The 15,667-nt window shown below is 38.9% G+C and overlaps 1 protein-coding gene across 1 annotated transcript in view; it reads right to left on the bottom strand.

The window, feature by feature from the left end:
- Positions 1-15,667, bottom strand: part of LOC110584359 (contactin-associated protein-like 3) — a 141,030-nt gene that overhangs the window by 18,268 nt on the left and 107,095 nt on the right. The window contains exons 13-16 of the mRNA XM_021694387.1: positions 11,223-11,350; positions 3,389-3,559; positions 2,262-2,480; positions 21-260 (exon numbers count right to left, since the gene is read on the bottom strand). Coding sequence (XP_021550062.1) covers positions 21-260; positions 2,262-2,480; positions 3,389-3,559; positions 11,223-11,350 — 758 coding nt within the window. The remainder of the gene's footprint in view (positions 1-20; positions 261-2,261; positions 2,481-3,388; positions 3,560-11,222; positions 11,351-15,667) is intronic.

The following is a 15,667-nucleotide window of genomic DNA, read 5'->3' as shown; positions in this document are numbered from 1 at the left end:
TGCTTGCGGGGCACACTCACCGCTCTCGCAGAATGGCCCGTCATACGCGGAGAAGGCACAGTCACAAGCGACGCCCCCGGGTCTCTCTCTACATCTCCCTCCGTTACGACACAGGTGTCCGTAGCTGCTGCAGTGTCCTGAGCACCCCGGCTCCACGCCTGGTGTCATTGTGGCCCTTTCTTCCAGGTCCAGGGCCAGCCCGTTCACCCGCAGAGACCGAATGCACCCCAGGAAGCCTCTCTGTCTGGTGGCCGTCCCGCCTACAAGGGAAACACCACAACTGCAAACGTGCTCCTGGGTGTCTTGGTGGCATCTCGACTCCACATCCAACTGAGGCCGTACTGACAAGGTCAAAAGAGCGACCCGCCGAAAGTTTTACGAACACATACAAGTTTGAAAACACAGGCTGATCACATATTAAGAATCATCAAATGATATCGAATAAACCATTGACAAAAATATTTTTGAAGATGACCTTGGTAAATATTTATTCTAAAAATACTCCTTCAAGTGATATTTAGAAAGATTTGTACACTTTTACATTGGTTCCTTCATAAAAAAAAAAAAAAGACCCATCTATCCTTTTTAGAGTTTAAGTCTATAAACTGTGACATGCACGATAAAGTTAGATAGTTGAAAATCTTTGCAATATAATATATATTACAGATTTGTAATGCACAAATTTATATATAGCATATATATTTTATATATAATATACATTATAATTTGTATATGCATTTGTTATATATATTTTGTTACATATTTGTTATACATTTGTTATATAGGTAACAAATTGTATATGTAATATCATCCCTTCTTAGAAGCGCTCCCAGTAACAACCCTGTGAAAAGGAACTGAGGATTGGTCAGAGAAAGCGAAGGCAGAGGGGGGATATTAAAACCTAGGCCCTCAGGCCTGCCTCGCTCCAGCCTGTGAGCTCTGAGGTCAGACAGGGTAATAGTCACTGAACACTGTATAGCTCTCTGTCTTTCTCTCATGTCTCATGTGAGCCTGATTTCAAATCTGGGAGCCCAGGGATCACTGGAGTGCTTGCTAAAACAGAGTTGGGGTTCATTCCTAGGGATTCTGACTCGGTGAGCCTGGGGTACATACACCAGATCAGAATTTTCCGCTAGTTTTTCAAGCTCTAGAAACATTATTTCAGTGGGGATGTCGATTCTAGGTAGGTGTTCATGCACACTTTTTTCCTAGATGATCCTCAGGATTACAAATCAGAAAATAAAATTGTTTAATTTGATTCCCAGTTTCATGATTTGATGGGAAGCCTTGGAGTTTTATGTACCATGGGTTGTACACACACACACACACACAACACACACACACACACACACACACAACTCGCTGCACTGCACTAGCCCCCAGATGCTGTGGATGTCCTCTGGCAAAGCAGACTGCATGCTAATCTGTGATTTATATCAGTTTTTAATTGGACTGCATCCTTATTTACTTGAAAATACATGAGAAATGACCAAGTAAGAGCTACCTCATTGATCTGCTTGGTTTCCAAATTAGAATAGAGTTGTCTGAAAAGTAATGTAGCGAAACTTATCTTTCCCTTTGAGAAAAAAAAGTATTAAAAAAAATAAGCAAGTAAATGAAAAGGAAGACTTCCACTACCCAGAGCTTTAATCATTGAAGAGTGGCAGCAAGGATGGAGCCAGCCCGGGTTTGAACCCGGCATTTGCAAGGCCTGAGCAGCAGAGGAGGGCGGCGCTGGTCCCGTGGGGCACAGCCATGTGAGTCCTCCTGCAGTCTGTGTTTGGGGGCGGGGGGACACTGGAGAATTCTGTCACAGTCACATGGCAGGTTCCCCAACTTCACTGAGAAGTGAAGCAGAAGTATTGGATGAAAATTGCTAATTGTTTTAGAAACAGTATTGATAAGAAGTAACTAAAACAAACGCAAGTCTTCGATACTATTGAGTGCAAGCCTGAGAATCCATCCACCAGGGATTGGATTTCTCTTCTATTTGAGTTTCTAGACTCAGTCACTTGATCTCTCTGAACCTCCATTATCTCATCCATGAACTGGGAAATTGATGGAAGCAACAATCACTAACAACGTTCTATGGAAACTGTATTAACAATAATCTATGGAAAGAGAGGCTGACTCCTGCGTGAGCTCTTGGTACACGGTGCGGCCAGAAGCAATATGCACTTGCGGCCGTCACCGCCGTATGGTTAGCATCTTCTCTGGGTCTCTCCGTCAGCACAGTTCAGCAAGAGAGCGTCCACACTCACCCACAAAGAGCTGGCTGTTGAGCTGTAGGCGGGCATGCCCGTCAGGGGGTGCAGGTTGCGTCTTGCTGGGGAGCTGATCCACTTGAAGCGATGCCTCCTTCACATTCCTCTCTGCCCTCACGTGGTGCCACCGGTTGTCGTTAAAGGGAGTGGGAGACCGCACTGTGACCTCACAACGCCCGTTCCCCACATCAAAGGAAAAGGTCACTTCTGCAGGAGCTGCAAATACAGACAGGAGAGTAGCTTGGTTCATTCACAGGGGAAGAAACTCAGTCTTGAGAGATAGGAGGGAAGCTGCATGACACGCTCCTTATGAAAGCAGATGGTGACATTGATGCAGACAAATGTCACTCTGAGCTGGCTAGGAGGGCAAAATAAATTTGTATCCTGGAGGAAGAAAAACAAAGCCATTTTGTCATATTCCTCTTCAGAGCACACTCTCCATCTTGCTAAACCCGAAGGAGTAGAGATCTTTCCCTATGGGAAGAAAACTGATCTGTGATCTGCCTTCATATATATCAGTGAATTTATTTAAATTTAAATTTTCATATACTTTATTTAAAAAGCCCCACATGAAATTTTGAAGCAAGGAATTGAGCCTTGTGTACATGCATAAACAATGTGAGGAGTCAATTACATGACATGATTCTGCAATTTAGTGAGTAGTTATCAGACCAGTTTGGTTTAAAATATCCTGATTGCACACAGAGTTAGGGTAGCACAAAATTGGACAGACTGCTGTGTGTTTTGTGAATCACTGTTTTACTCTCTATTAAAAATAAGGATTTAAAATAGTAGAACTTTAGGTGCTCCTGGGTGGCTCAGTTGGTTAAGCATCGACTCTTGGTCTGGGCTCAGGTTGTGATCTCAGGGTCATGAGATCAAGACCTGCACTGGGCTCCACGCTCATCACGGAGTCTGCTTAAGACTCTCTCTCCCTCTTCCCCCGACAACCCTGCTCTCTTTCTCTCAAATAAATAAATCTTAAAAAAAGGTCATAGAACTTTAGTATGTATTAAAGAAATACAAGTGACAGAGAAAGCATGGCAATACATTGGGAATTAGGTTCCAAAAGGGTTATTGCTAAGTACTGAGCGCCTGGTGGCTTTGCCCAGGGGGCGACTCACCGTGCAGCTCTAGCCTGATGAAGTCTGTGATCCCCAGGTTCTCTACAAACACCCCAGAAGGAGCTGTCGTCTTAAAAAAGAAAGACACATCAGCACTGAGCTCTCCACGGAACGTAGGGAAGTGAAGGTATGAAGTCTCGGTATTGAAGGAAGCGGAATTCCAAAATGAATCTGTTTCCAAAAAGAAAAAAAAGACAGTCACAATAGCAATGAAACAGAATAACAACCACATTTTTTATTTCTAGCATTTTTTTTTTTACCACTAAGTGCATTCATTATCTTTGTAAGCCTTCATTTGGGGGTTCTTCTGAACATACAGTCACAATGTGAATATCCAAATAGTGACTCTTTCAAGGATTAAGATGGACAAGACTGCAACTGAGTGGAGAGATAATCATTGGAAATGTCCTGTTTTTTAGAAAACAATATTATTTAAAAATTATCATTGAGTAAAATTGACTTTTGGGGGATGCACAGTTAGATGAAGTTTAATACATGCGTAGATTTGTATAACCACCACCAAAATCAGGATAAAGGACAGTTCCATCTCCCCCAAAAACTCCCTCTTGCTATTCGCTTATAGTCACACCCTCCTCACGCCCCTAAGCCCTGCTGATCATGATCTATAGTTGTGCTTTTTCCAAGTGTCATATAAACGGAGTCATGCAGTAGGTAACCTTTTGAGATTGGCTTCTTTCACTCAGTGTAAAGCCTCTGAGATTCATTCAGGTTGCCACAAGTTATTGCTGCTCTGTAGTATTTCATCATGTGGATGGGGCCACCATTTCTTTGTCCACATTTGAGAATGTTAGTGTGGTTTCCAGATTTGGTCATTCACAAACAGAGCTGCTATAAACATTTGTGCTGATCACACATGTAATTGTGAATAGTTTTCTTTCTTGCTTTCCAACCTAGATGCACTTATTTACTTCCTTACGTTACTGCACTGGCTAGGACTTCCAGTACAATTGAAGTTATAGAACAGAAGTGATGAGATTGAATATCCTTATCTTGTTCCCGCTCTTAGGGGGAAAGAATTCAGTTTTTCACCAGTAATTATGATGCTAGCTGTTCCATATATAGACACCTTTTATTAGGATGAAGAAGCTCCCTTTTATTCATAGTTTGCTAAGAATTTTATTGTGAATGCTAACTGATATAAATTTATCATGTTCATAATATAATCATAATAATTCATATGATTGTGTTCATATCCATTGATGCAGAAAAAGCATCTTGTGTGATTTTTCTTCTTTAAACTGTTAATACAGTAGATGATATTGATTGACTTCCAAATATGGTCGACCCTTGAACAACAAGGGGGTCGGGGCACTGACCTTCGCACAGTTGAACGTCCACGTGTAACTTCTGACCCTCCAAAAACTTAACTATTAATAGCCTACGATTGACTGGATGTCTTACCAATAACATCAACACTTGATTAACACACACTTTGTATGTTACATATATTATACACCATAATCTTATAATAAAGTGAGCTGGAGAAAACAAAATATTATTAAGAAAATCACAAGGAAGAGAAAATACATTTACAGGACTGTACTGTATTTCTTGAAAAAAAAATCTGTACATAAGTGGACCTGCCCAGTTCAAACCCATGTTGTTCCAGGGTCAGCTGCACTGAATCAGCCTTGTATCCTGAGGTAAACCCCAGCTGGCGATGGTATATTATTCTTTTAAATATTCCTGGGTTAAGAGCTAATGTTGTTGAGGATTTTTGCATATATGTCTGTGATGATGTTGTCCACAGTTATCTCTTTTTTAATTTTTTTTTTTTTTTGCATTTTCTTTGTCTAGTTTGGGGATTGGGGCAATGCTGGCCCTCATAAAATGTTGGAAAGAATTTCCTCTTCTATTTTCCAAAAGAGATTGTATAAATATGATGCTATTTCTTCTTTGGTGGAACTCACCAGTGAGAAGACATCTCAGACTGGATTCAATTCCATCAATACTTTTAGGTCTATTCCAGTTGTTTCTTTCATCTTGAGTGAGTTTTAGTAGTTAGTGGTTTTCAAGGAATTGGTCTATTTTATCTATGGTGGAGAATTTATGTGTGTAGAGTTGTTTGTAGTATGTCATTATTATACTATTGATGTCTGTAGGGTCTGTAGTGATATGCTAGCTGTTACTCCTTATACTGGTAATATTTCTCTTCTCTAGTTTTGCTAGAGATTTATCTATTTTATTGATATTACAAAAATATGTTTTGTTTTTATAGATCTCTGCTTTTAATTGATTTCTCTTCTTATCTTTATTATTTCCTTCCTTCTGCTATTTTGAGATTTTTTTCTTCTTTTTCTAAATTCTTATGGTAAAAGCTTAAATTATTGACACCTTTTTCTTTCATAATATAAGCTCTTAATGCTATTAATATCCCTCTAAGCACTGCCATAACTGCCTCCCACCGTTTTTGATATGTTGTATTTTCCTTTTCATTCAGATCAATTTATTTTATAATGTCTGTTGAGACCTCCTTGACTCATTTATTATTTAGCAGTCTGGTGTTTAATTTCTAAGGGTTTGGAGACTTTCTCAGTCTCTTTGTTCTTTGTTTCTAGTTTAATTCATTTATGCCAGAGAATGTATTTTGTATGATTTATTTGATATGTGCTCAAGTTTGTTTTGTGACACAGAATATGGTGTATCCATGTGCATTTGAAAAGAATATGTATTTTACTGTTGGTAGGGTGTTCCATAAATGTCAATTAAATTCTGTCGGTTTGTGGTGACATCCAGGTTTTATGTACACTTAGCTTGTTTTCCCCTATTAGTTCCAAAGGTTAATGAGAGAGGAGTATTGGATTCTCTAATTATAATTATGAATTTGTCTACTTCCCCTTTCCATCCTGTCAGTTGTTGCTTTATGTATTTTGAAGCTCAGTTATTAGTATACACATTTAGGATTCTCATGTATTCTTAATCTCTTTTTGTATCTATTAATTTTCTATGCTTTCAAGCAAAAACTTTAATACAGAAACTCCAGCTTTTTTGTAATTAGTGTTTGTGTAGTATATCTTTTCCTGTCCCTCTTTTTAAATTTATGATGTCATGATATTTGAAGTGAGTTTCTTGTACATAGTACATAGTTGAGTCATAACAATCTGTCCTTTAATTGGTTTGTTTAGACCAGTCATATTAAAGACAAATGTTGACAGGTTTAATTTGGTTCTACCATTTTATTATTTTTTCCTCTTTGTTATACTTTTTTGTTCTTCTCTTTCCCCTTTTCTATCTCCTTTTGGGTTAAACATTTTTTAGTATTCTATTTTTGTTTGTCTGTAGCAGTTCCTTGATTAGTTATTTTAGGAATGACAATATATATACTTACCTTTTCAGAGTCTGCTCAGAATCTACATTTTAACCACTTGGATTCATATGTCAAAATCTCGCCAACGATTCTGTCATTTTACTGAGTCCCTTTATTTGTTGTTGCCAAATGTATTTCATCTGTACAAATTAAAATCCCTATGAAATAATGTTGTATTTTTTGCTTTCAACCCACAAGTATACTTAAAATAACTCCACAGGAGAATAGTCTATCATATGTACCCTGATGTTTACCATTTCTAATACTGATTGTCCACCCCTGATGTCCCAAATTTCCTTCTGATATCATTTCCCTTCTGTCTGAATCTTGCTTTAGAAAGTCTTTTAAAGTATCTTCTAGTAAGGAATGCTTTTAGCTTTCCTTCACCTGAGAATTTCTTTATTTTATCTTCATCCCTGAAGGAGATTTTTGCTGAATATAGAATTCCAGACTGACAATTCTTTACTTTTAGCACTTGACAAATGTTTTGCCACTTCCTTCCTGGCTTCCATATTTTTAATGAGAAAGTCACTGCCATTTGAGTAGGTGAACACCTATAGATGATGTATCATTCTTCTCTCTGGCTGATATCAAAACATCCCTCATTGCCTTTGTTTTCAGCAGTTTGATAATGATGTATCTGGAGGTGACTTTCTTTGAGTTTATCCTGTTTCAAGTTCATTCAACTTCTCAAGTCTGTTTTTTGCCAAACTTGGACATTTTTCAGCCATTTTTTTTTCAATTTTTTTTTTTTTTTTTTTTACAGCACCACACTTCTGTCTGCTTCTGGATGTTCAATTATATGAATGTTAGATCTTTTGTTGTTGATTCACAGTTCCCTGAGGCCCTGTTCATTTTGAGATTTTTTTCTTTCTTTTGGTCAGATGAGTCATTACTGTCATTAAGGCCAATGACTGTCTCATCTCAGATCCACTCTTTGGCCCACCCAGGGCATCTTTTATTTCAGTTCCATATTTTTCAGTTCTAAAGTTTTCATTTAGCTCTTTATATATCTTATTTCTTTGGTGAAATGTTCTTTTTCTCTTTGCTACCAAAGTGTTTATGATTACTTTTTAGAGTTCTTATGTAATAGCTGTTTTAAACTCTTTATCAGTTAATTCTAACCTCTGTGTCATATCTGCATTAGTATCTGTTGATTATATTTTCCTAAGCCAGCTTACATTTTCCTGGTTCTTTGTGCTAAGTAATTTTGGATTATTTCCTAGATATTTTAAATATGATATTAATGAACTCTGGGCTTTGTTTAAATGTTGTGGAACATGTTGATTTTATACATATATATGTACACATTTTATTTTTTCTTTTTATTTTATTTAGGTTTTTAAAAAAATTTTAAAAATTTTTTTTATTCTTATGTTAATCCCCATACATTACATCATTAGTTTTTGATGTAGTGTTCCATGATTCATTGTTTGTGCATAACACCCAGTGCTCCATGCAGAACGTGCCCTCCTCAATACCCACCACCAGGCTAACCCATCCTCCCACCCCCCCACCCCTCTAGAACCCTCAGTTCATTTTTCAGAGTCTATCGTCTCTCATGGTTCGTCTACCCCTCCGATTTGCCCCGCTTCATTCTTTCCCTCCCGCTACCTTCTTCTTCTTTTTTTTTCTTAACATATATTGCATTATTTGTTTCAGAGGTATAGATCTGAGATTCAACAGTCTTGCACAATTCACAGCGCTTACCAGAGCACATACCCTCCCCAGTGTCTATCACCCAGTCACCCCATCCCTCCCACCCCACCCCCCACTCCAGCAACCCTCAGTTTGTTTCCTGCAATTAAGAATTCCTCATATCAGTGAGGTCATATGATACATGTCTTTCTCTGTTTGACTTATTTCGCTCAGCATAATACCCTCCAGTTCCATCCACGTCGTTGCAAATGGCAAGATCTCATTCCTTTTGATGGCTGCATAATATTCCATTGTGTATATATACCACATCTTCTTTATCCATTCATCTGTCGATGGACATCTTGGCTCTTTCCACAGTTTGGCTATTGTGGACATTGCTGCTATAAACATCGGGGTGCAGTTGGCCTGGTTAAGATCTGGCCACACATTCCAACCTGCCTTCTGTGGGCTCTCTCTAATGGCAGTCCAGTTTTCAAAGCCTTTGCAGCACGACTCAGCTCTCCCCTACTCGTGGACCATCCAGTGGCCAGCCTGGGTCTTGGGTCTGAGACTCTCGGCTCAGTCCTCAACTTCTTGGGTTTACAATTAGGATTGGATCCATGCATGTGTCACTCTGAGGTGAGCCCAGGACTTCATAAACAACATATAGCATGCTTTCCTGAACTGTCACCTCCCTCTGCTCTTCCAGGTACTTTCTGGTTCCCTGGTCTCCCTTTTCAGTCACAGAACCAGAAAATGGGCTCTATTGAGACTGCTCCACAGTGCTCTCTTATGCAACTGTACCAAGTCCATTGCCAAGCGATGGGTGAGTGGAGAAAGAAAACAGAATAAGAGGAGTCTTCCCACCATCTCTGAGCCACAGCTGTCCTATTCAGAGTGAAAGTCCCCTTCCAAGGTCCTGGCTCTTGTGCGTCCACAGGACAACTTCTGCTGCTATTGCCATGGGTCTGCCTGGATAGAAAAAGAGGGAAATGGGATTCCTGCATCCCCTGAGAGTTAGGAATTCTCTGTTCCCTCCTCCAGCCAGGGCTAGAGGGCTTCTCCTGGGACCTCTCTGTCTGTGACCCTGGGCCCACGTCTGGCTTGGCCGACAGATGATGGAGGAAAAAGCAAGTGGTGCATTCTGGTTTCTTTTCCTTGCTGCTGTTTGCTTCCCAGGGTCCTGAGATAACTGTTTCAGGCCTTCTGCCCAGGTTTTATAGGGAGACTCAGTGCGAGAGATGAGGTGGGCGTGCTTCATTCATCTTCTCCGGACACAGAGCTGTGGTCTGCAGTTTAAGGTCATGAGTGGGAAAAACAATGCTTTGTACTATCATCAGTCAAGGCACATCACTATGTTCTTTACATTTTGATGACCCACCTCTCAATATTTTTGTCATCTGAAGTAGGAAACTTACGTTTTTTCAATAGCAAGGTTCAGAAATGCCAGGATTTCCTCACATGGCAACATCTCCTATGGGGCCCCCGGGAGGGTTGTGGCTCCATGGGCTCAGAGGGCAGCACGGCCACCGCAGCCTTGGTGGACTTTGTACTTTGGCTCTCCTCTGAGACACATGCCACTGGAGAGTCTGGGCCAGAGGACTGACGTGCCCTGACTTATCCTTCTGGCCATTATGTGGAGTCTCAGGTAAGTGGGGAAGGTGGCAGCAGGCAGGCCAGTTAAGCCATGGCAACAATCCAGGTGCTGGTGGCCATGGCGGTGGATTCTGCATCTGTTTTTGAAGTGTGAAGCAATACGATCTGTATTTGTGGATGAATCAGATTTGTGTTAAGGGAGGAAAGAAGTTATGAGTCGCTGTCACGTTTTCAGTCTAAGCAAAAGGAAGAATGGAGTTGCCATGCACTGAGTTGGGGAAGGTTGCTGTGGAAATATTTTTATTTTTGGTACAGAATAATCAGTTGGATGCCAGAGGTGGGAGTTCAGGGAAATTGGGCTTGAGGTATATAGATGGCAGATTCATTGACATCAATGTGCTATTTAAAGCCACGAGCCTGCTGGAAACAGCTCACCACTGGAGAGCAGAGGGAAGGAGGGCTGAGGATGCAGGCTTGGGGCAGGCACCCCAACAGGATGCCACTGGCACAGGGAAGGAAAAAGGAGGGGAAACCCAGAATTTTTTGGGTAAGCTGGCAGCCAAATAAAGATGTGAATCAAAGAATGAATCAGGAGAGGACACCAAAGTGGTTGACAGGTCAACTCAGATGACACCTGAGAGTAAAATTTGGATATAGCAATGTCAAGGTCTCACTGATGAGCTGGAAAAAGCAGTTTTTAGGGAGTGATGGAGGAGAAGGCCTGGAGAGAGTATATTCAAAAGGGATTAGAAAGAGGTAAATTAGAGGTAGAGTGGATATATTTTATTTCAGTTAGTTCAGGAGAGGGAAGGATACAAAAGAAATCCACATGCAGTTGGAGGGGTACGGAGAGTTAGGACCACTGAGGTTTACAAAACTGTCAGAGGGTATTAATGAAGAGGTACCCTTGATAGTTTCTGTCACCCCATTTCTCATTATCTTACCAGTTTTAGGCATCTCAGCACTCATCCAATACTTATACTTAGTAGGCAGATATTAGATGTTTGCTGACCAGGTGATACAATATTTCAGATCATTCCATGAACATTCACAGCAATAGTCTGATTTAAATACTCCAAAGGTAATATAATATCTCTTTTTTTTTCTCAAGTACAATGCCAAGATACCCTTCTTTTATAAGTTAACACATTCCTAATGAAATGCAGATTATTAGGATAGATGGTGTTTTTATGAACTCAGGCAGCTACATGTCTCCTAAAACATTGACATGTATTTTCCGGGATCAAGACAGTTCCTCTTGCCACTACTTACTGTCCCCCCAGCAGAGCAGAGGCCCCAGTGCATAAGCCGCTTCTGATTGTGGTCGGCCTGTGGCGCTCATCACAACCTGAGTGACTGGCAGGTGCTCCTTATGAGAAAGGATTACTGTGTCGCTGGTCCTACAAAACAAATACGGCCACCTTATCATTATTCTGAATGACATCCAGAGAAGTAATAAATAGTCTCTTATTGCATTAAGATTAAGCTAAATTTGTAAATACATAACAGTAAGGAAATCAAATGGCTCATATGAACTCTTACATAGTAACGTATTTAATAAGGTCATCTGAGGATCAGAGATCCTTGTTTGTCTACGTGACCACAGAGAAAAAAGCGGGCAGGTCCGAAATCATAACCATCAGTGCGGGCACGAGATTATAATTTCACTGCAATGAAGTAGCTCACTGCACTTTCCAATCTAGCTGCCGTGTAAGATTTAAATGGAGAACTTAACACGTGCAAGATCTGCCTGGCTTCATTAAAAACAAAAACAAAAACAAAAACAAAAAAACACCTGACTGAAAAGATTTAGGTTTTCAATTCCCAGATTTTTTTTCTTTTACTAAATTTTCCAAAATTCCTATCGTGGGTACTAGGCATTTCCTTACTTACTGATGCCATCCATTAAAAAAAAAATAAAGAAAAGATTGATTCAAAACCAAATTGAAAGTATGATACAATGTGCTCTTAAAATTAATAAATGGGGTAATGCACGGGAAGTGCTCTGTCCATGACTGTCACCATCCATTCATTCGACCAACATTTAGTGCACAGCGTTTCCTTGCCAGGCCTTGTGTGTCGGGGACATGGGCATTAAAACCACCATTGATGTCCCCAGGAAACCTAGTGGATATTATAAATAATAACAAAAATGTAATTGTAATTTAATAAAATCATGTAAGTGAATATTTAGGACAGCATTAATGTCAATGGTTCCAATACAACAAAAACTAGAATAGAGCCAGAGGTCCTGGGTAGTTAGCTGGCTGTACCACCAACCACCTCTCTCTCTCTGGGCAAAGAAAGAAGATTTTTCTGCACCTTGTAAGTTGTTCATATTTTTGTTGCGAACTTCAATTACATATGTACTTTGGATTTAGGAACAAATAATAGTTTGTCTAATGTATTGTTCAGGTGCTGTCTGTGTAGAACCTAGGAAGTTTTAATTTCTAACAATTACAAAGGCCCCCCTCACTCTGATATATACAAATGGAAGCATCTGAAACTGACATTTTTGCAAGTCAAGACAATCAGCAATTTCGAATGGCTCAGCCTAATACCTTTGCTTTAAAAAAAATCTGCATCACTTAATAGTTAATCATTCTGTTGAGGCATCAAAAATATTCTTTTGAGGTAGAAAGTTTAAAATTACTAACATTTTTATTTTGCTTAAAAAATGTAACAAAATGTCAGTACATATGACTAAGATATGAAAAATTTGAACTGAATATCCTGAAAGTTCAGAAATAATTTTTTTTAAATCAGATAGTTTCCAAAAATCAAACGAACTAAAACCCCAGGGCTTTATCTGGGTGAGGCCCTGCGATTTCTGTGCATGGAAGCACACAGGCTGGTCATTCCAGACACCCAACACCTGGCTTTGTTGGGAACGGGACAGGTGGTCGGTCACGAGCTAGAAGGTGTCATGGATTGTGGGGGGAGTCAGTCTGAAAATATATTTGTTATAAATGTGGGGCTAACGCACCAAATTAATTCCTGGTGTTAAGTATCAGTAAACGTTACAAATAAACATTTTAATTCCTGTCATTGCTCTTTTGGTAGAACATCTAGAGGGAAAATGTAAGTGCATTAGTTATTCATTGAGTATCCCTGAATTTTAAAGAACCATTTAAAAGCTATATTTATAATGTAGTGAAAAGCTACACTTTAATTGTTTTTAGCAATGACAAAGCACACAGAGCCCTGCAAAAAAACTTAAGGAAAATCATAATGGGTAATTGTGTGTATTAAAGCAGATATTATAATAAGTTCTTTTTTTCATTCTGTTGTTTGCAAAGTAACTTCCCAAATCTGAGGAAATTTTAAGCAACTCTGATTTGAAAATTCTTTATCAGCACAGGTCATTCCCAAATGCCCATGCTTCATGTAGGACAATATTCATTGCCATGGTCCCCAGACTCATTCGAAATCACCGAAATTTAGTTATATCTCAGTTTTGTTTTGTTTTTTTTCTTGCTTCTCTATTTTTTTTCCAAAAGTTGGGAGCATTGCCTATCTGGGCATGATGATTTCTCACAATAGGTTTCAAACATTCAGTGAGAGGACTTCCAAAGCCGCATCCTTTTTGTTTTCAGTTCTGAGCGCTCTAGAGATTCTTCTTACCACTGGCTGTTTTGCAGCAGACTTTTTCTGAGGTATAACAGAGCCGTCACGACTTTTGAGTCATGGGAAGAGCTACAGGGAACAAATATCAGGTCAGCTTTCTCATTTCATAATTGTTCAGGAGAAAGCTACACTGGGGACAACCTAATGATCCCCATCTGGAGTTCCCTATTTTGAAAGCTCCCAGGCTCTCTGTCCATTTGCTCATCCCTTCCGCAAACCCCCTCTGTTCAGTTACTGCAGTCCCGGGACACTCCATGTCCGGTATGACCAGCTCCACTGCTGGCTTCCACCTTCAGAACTGTTATCGACCACTGCTTTTCCACGTACATCTTACCATTGTGTCACCGTCCCAGACACTAAACAAATGTTTGGCGTTGGAATTAAATGGAATCAAGAAAATACTCATTTTACCCACTCATGGCAGTCGTGTGATGTCTCCATTTAGATACGTCTTCTTAGACTCTCATAATAAAGTTTTAGGATGTCTTTTCCATAAAAGTCTTGCATATTTTTGTTATCTTTATTCCAAGGTACTACAGTCTTTGTGTTGATTTTGCAAGAGGTTTTTACGATATTTTCTTATGGTAACAAGCTCTTCCTAAGAATTCACAGTTATTCTAAGATTCAGTAAGTAGCCCTACTAAATTCTCATTAATTTCAATTTCTATATATCTTCTTGGGTTTTCCTGGTAAGCAACCATATTTTCTATGAATAATGTAATCTTCATTTCCTGGTTTCTACTCATTTGTGGCTTTGAAATGCCTCCTATATATTTTTTTCCCTCTACTATTCATTTCTAACCTAAATGCACTGTAATCAGAGAAATTGTCCATATGATAACAACTACTGTAAAATTTTTTGGGTTTTGCTCTATGAAATATTAGGAAAATCAGTTTGCAAAAATGTGCCATGTGTGCTTAAGAATATTATATATTCTATAATTTTCAGTGCCTACCAAATCAAGTGATTGATTTCATTCAAAAACGTTCTGTATCCTTAATAATTTTTGTCCTCCTGATTTACCAATTGCTAACAGATGTGTGCTTAAACCTCTTCCTATAATGGTTGACTTGTATATTCCTTCTTTCACTTCAGCCAATTATTTTCTATATACATTTTGAGTCATTTTTATTAGAAACATACAAGTTTAGGATTATTAGGGGTTTTCTGGTGAAATTAAAAAGCATCATGATATGGTGATAGTTAATTGTTGTCCATATTAAGACATTAAAATTTTGGGGTGCCTGGGTGGCTCAGTTGGTTAAGCATCCGACTTTGGCTCAGGTCATGATCTCAGCGTCCTCTGATGAGCCCCAAGTTGCTGGGTTCCCCACTCAGCAGGGAGTCTGCCTCTCCCTGTGCCCTTCCTCCTACTTATGTGCTCTGCCCTTCCTCCCACTTATGTGCTCGTGCATGCTTTCTCTCTGTTGAATAAATAAAATCTTTAAAAAAAAGACTTTAAAATTTTACTTACTTCTGTGCATATTTGCTTGGTAGGTTGTATTTAGCATTTTGCTTTCAACATTTGTAGGTGTACAAACAAGATATATTTATTTTTAATTCAAAATGATCTATCTGGATTTAAATGGCTATTTTTGTCACATTTACTGTTCATGATTACTCATACATTCTTATGTTATTTTGTTGCTCATTGTTTCATCTTCTTTTTAAAATTTTATTTCCTACCTTCTTTTGAATTAATTAAGTTTTCAAAATCCCATTTTTTTCCTTCCTTCCCTCTATTGATTTGAATATTGCATAGTTGCTATTCTTTAGTGGTTACACTTAAAATTTTAACGTATGCACTGTAAGCAAATTAATGCTAACAAATTTCTATGAAACAAGTTTTAAAGTTCAATCATGTTTTTATTTCTAAACATGGCTTTAGTTCCTTTGTCAATCACAATCATTTTGTTAGTAGGATCTGATTGTCTCCTCCTGTTTCAATTCCATATATGCCAGGATATGTGACTGGTATCTAGTATTTGCCTCTTTTATTTTTTTTAACCTCTGAGTTTACACATTTCTTTCCTCAATATTTTTTCTTGCATCTGACACTCTCCTTACAAGATCACCTACTTTTCATTCT

Source organism: Neomonachus schauinslandi, chromosome 13 (genome assembly GCF_002201575.2).
Source record: "Neomonachus schauinslandi chromosome 13, ASM220157v2, whole genome shotgun sequence".
Classification (NCBI taxonomy): Eukaryota; Metazoa; Chordata; class Mammalia; order Carnivora; family Phocidae; genus Neomonachus; species Neomonachus schauinslandi.
Note: the sequence above shows the minus strand (reverse complement) of the source record. Positions and strands in the feature narration are given on the sequence as shown.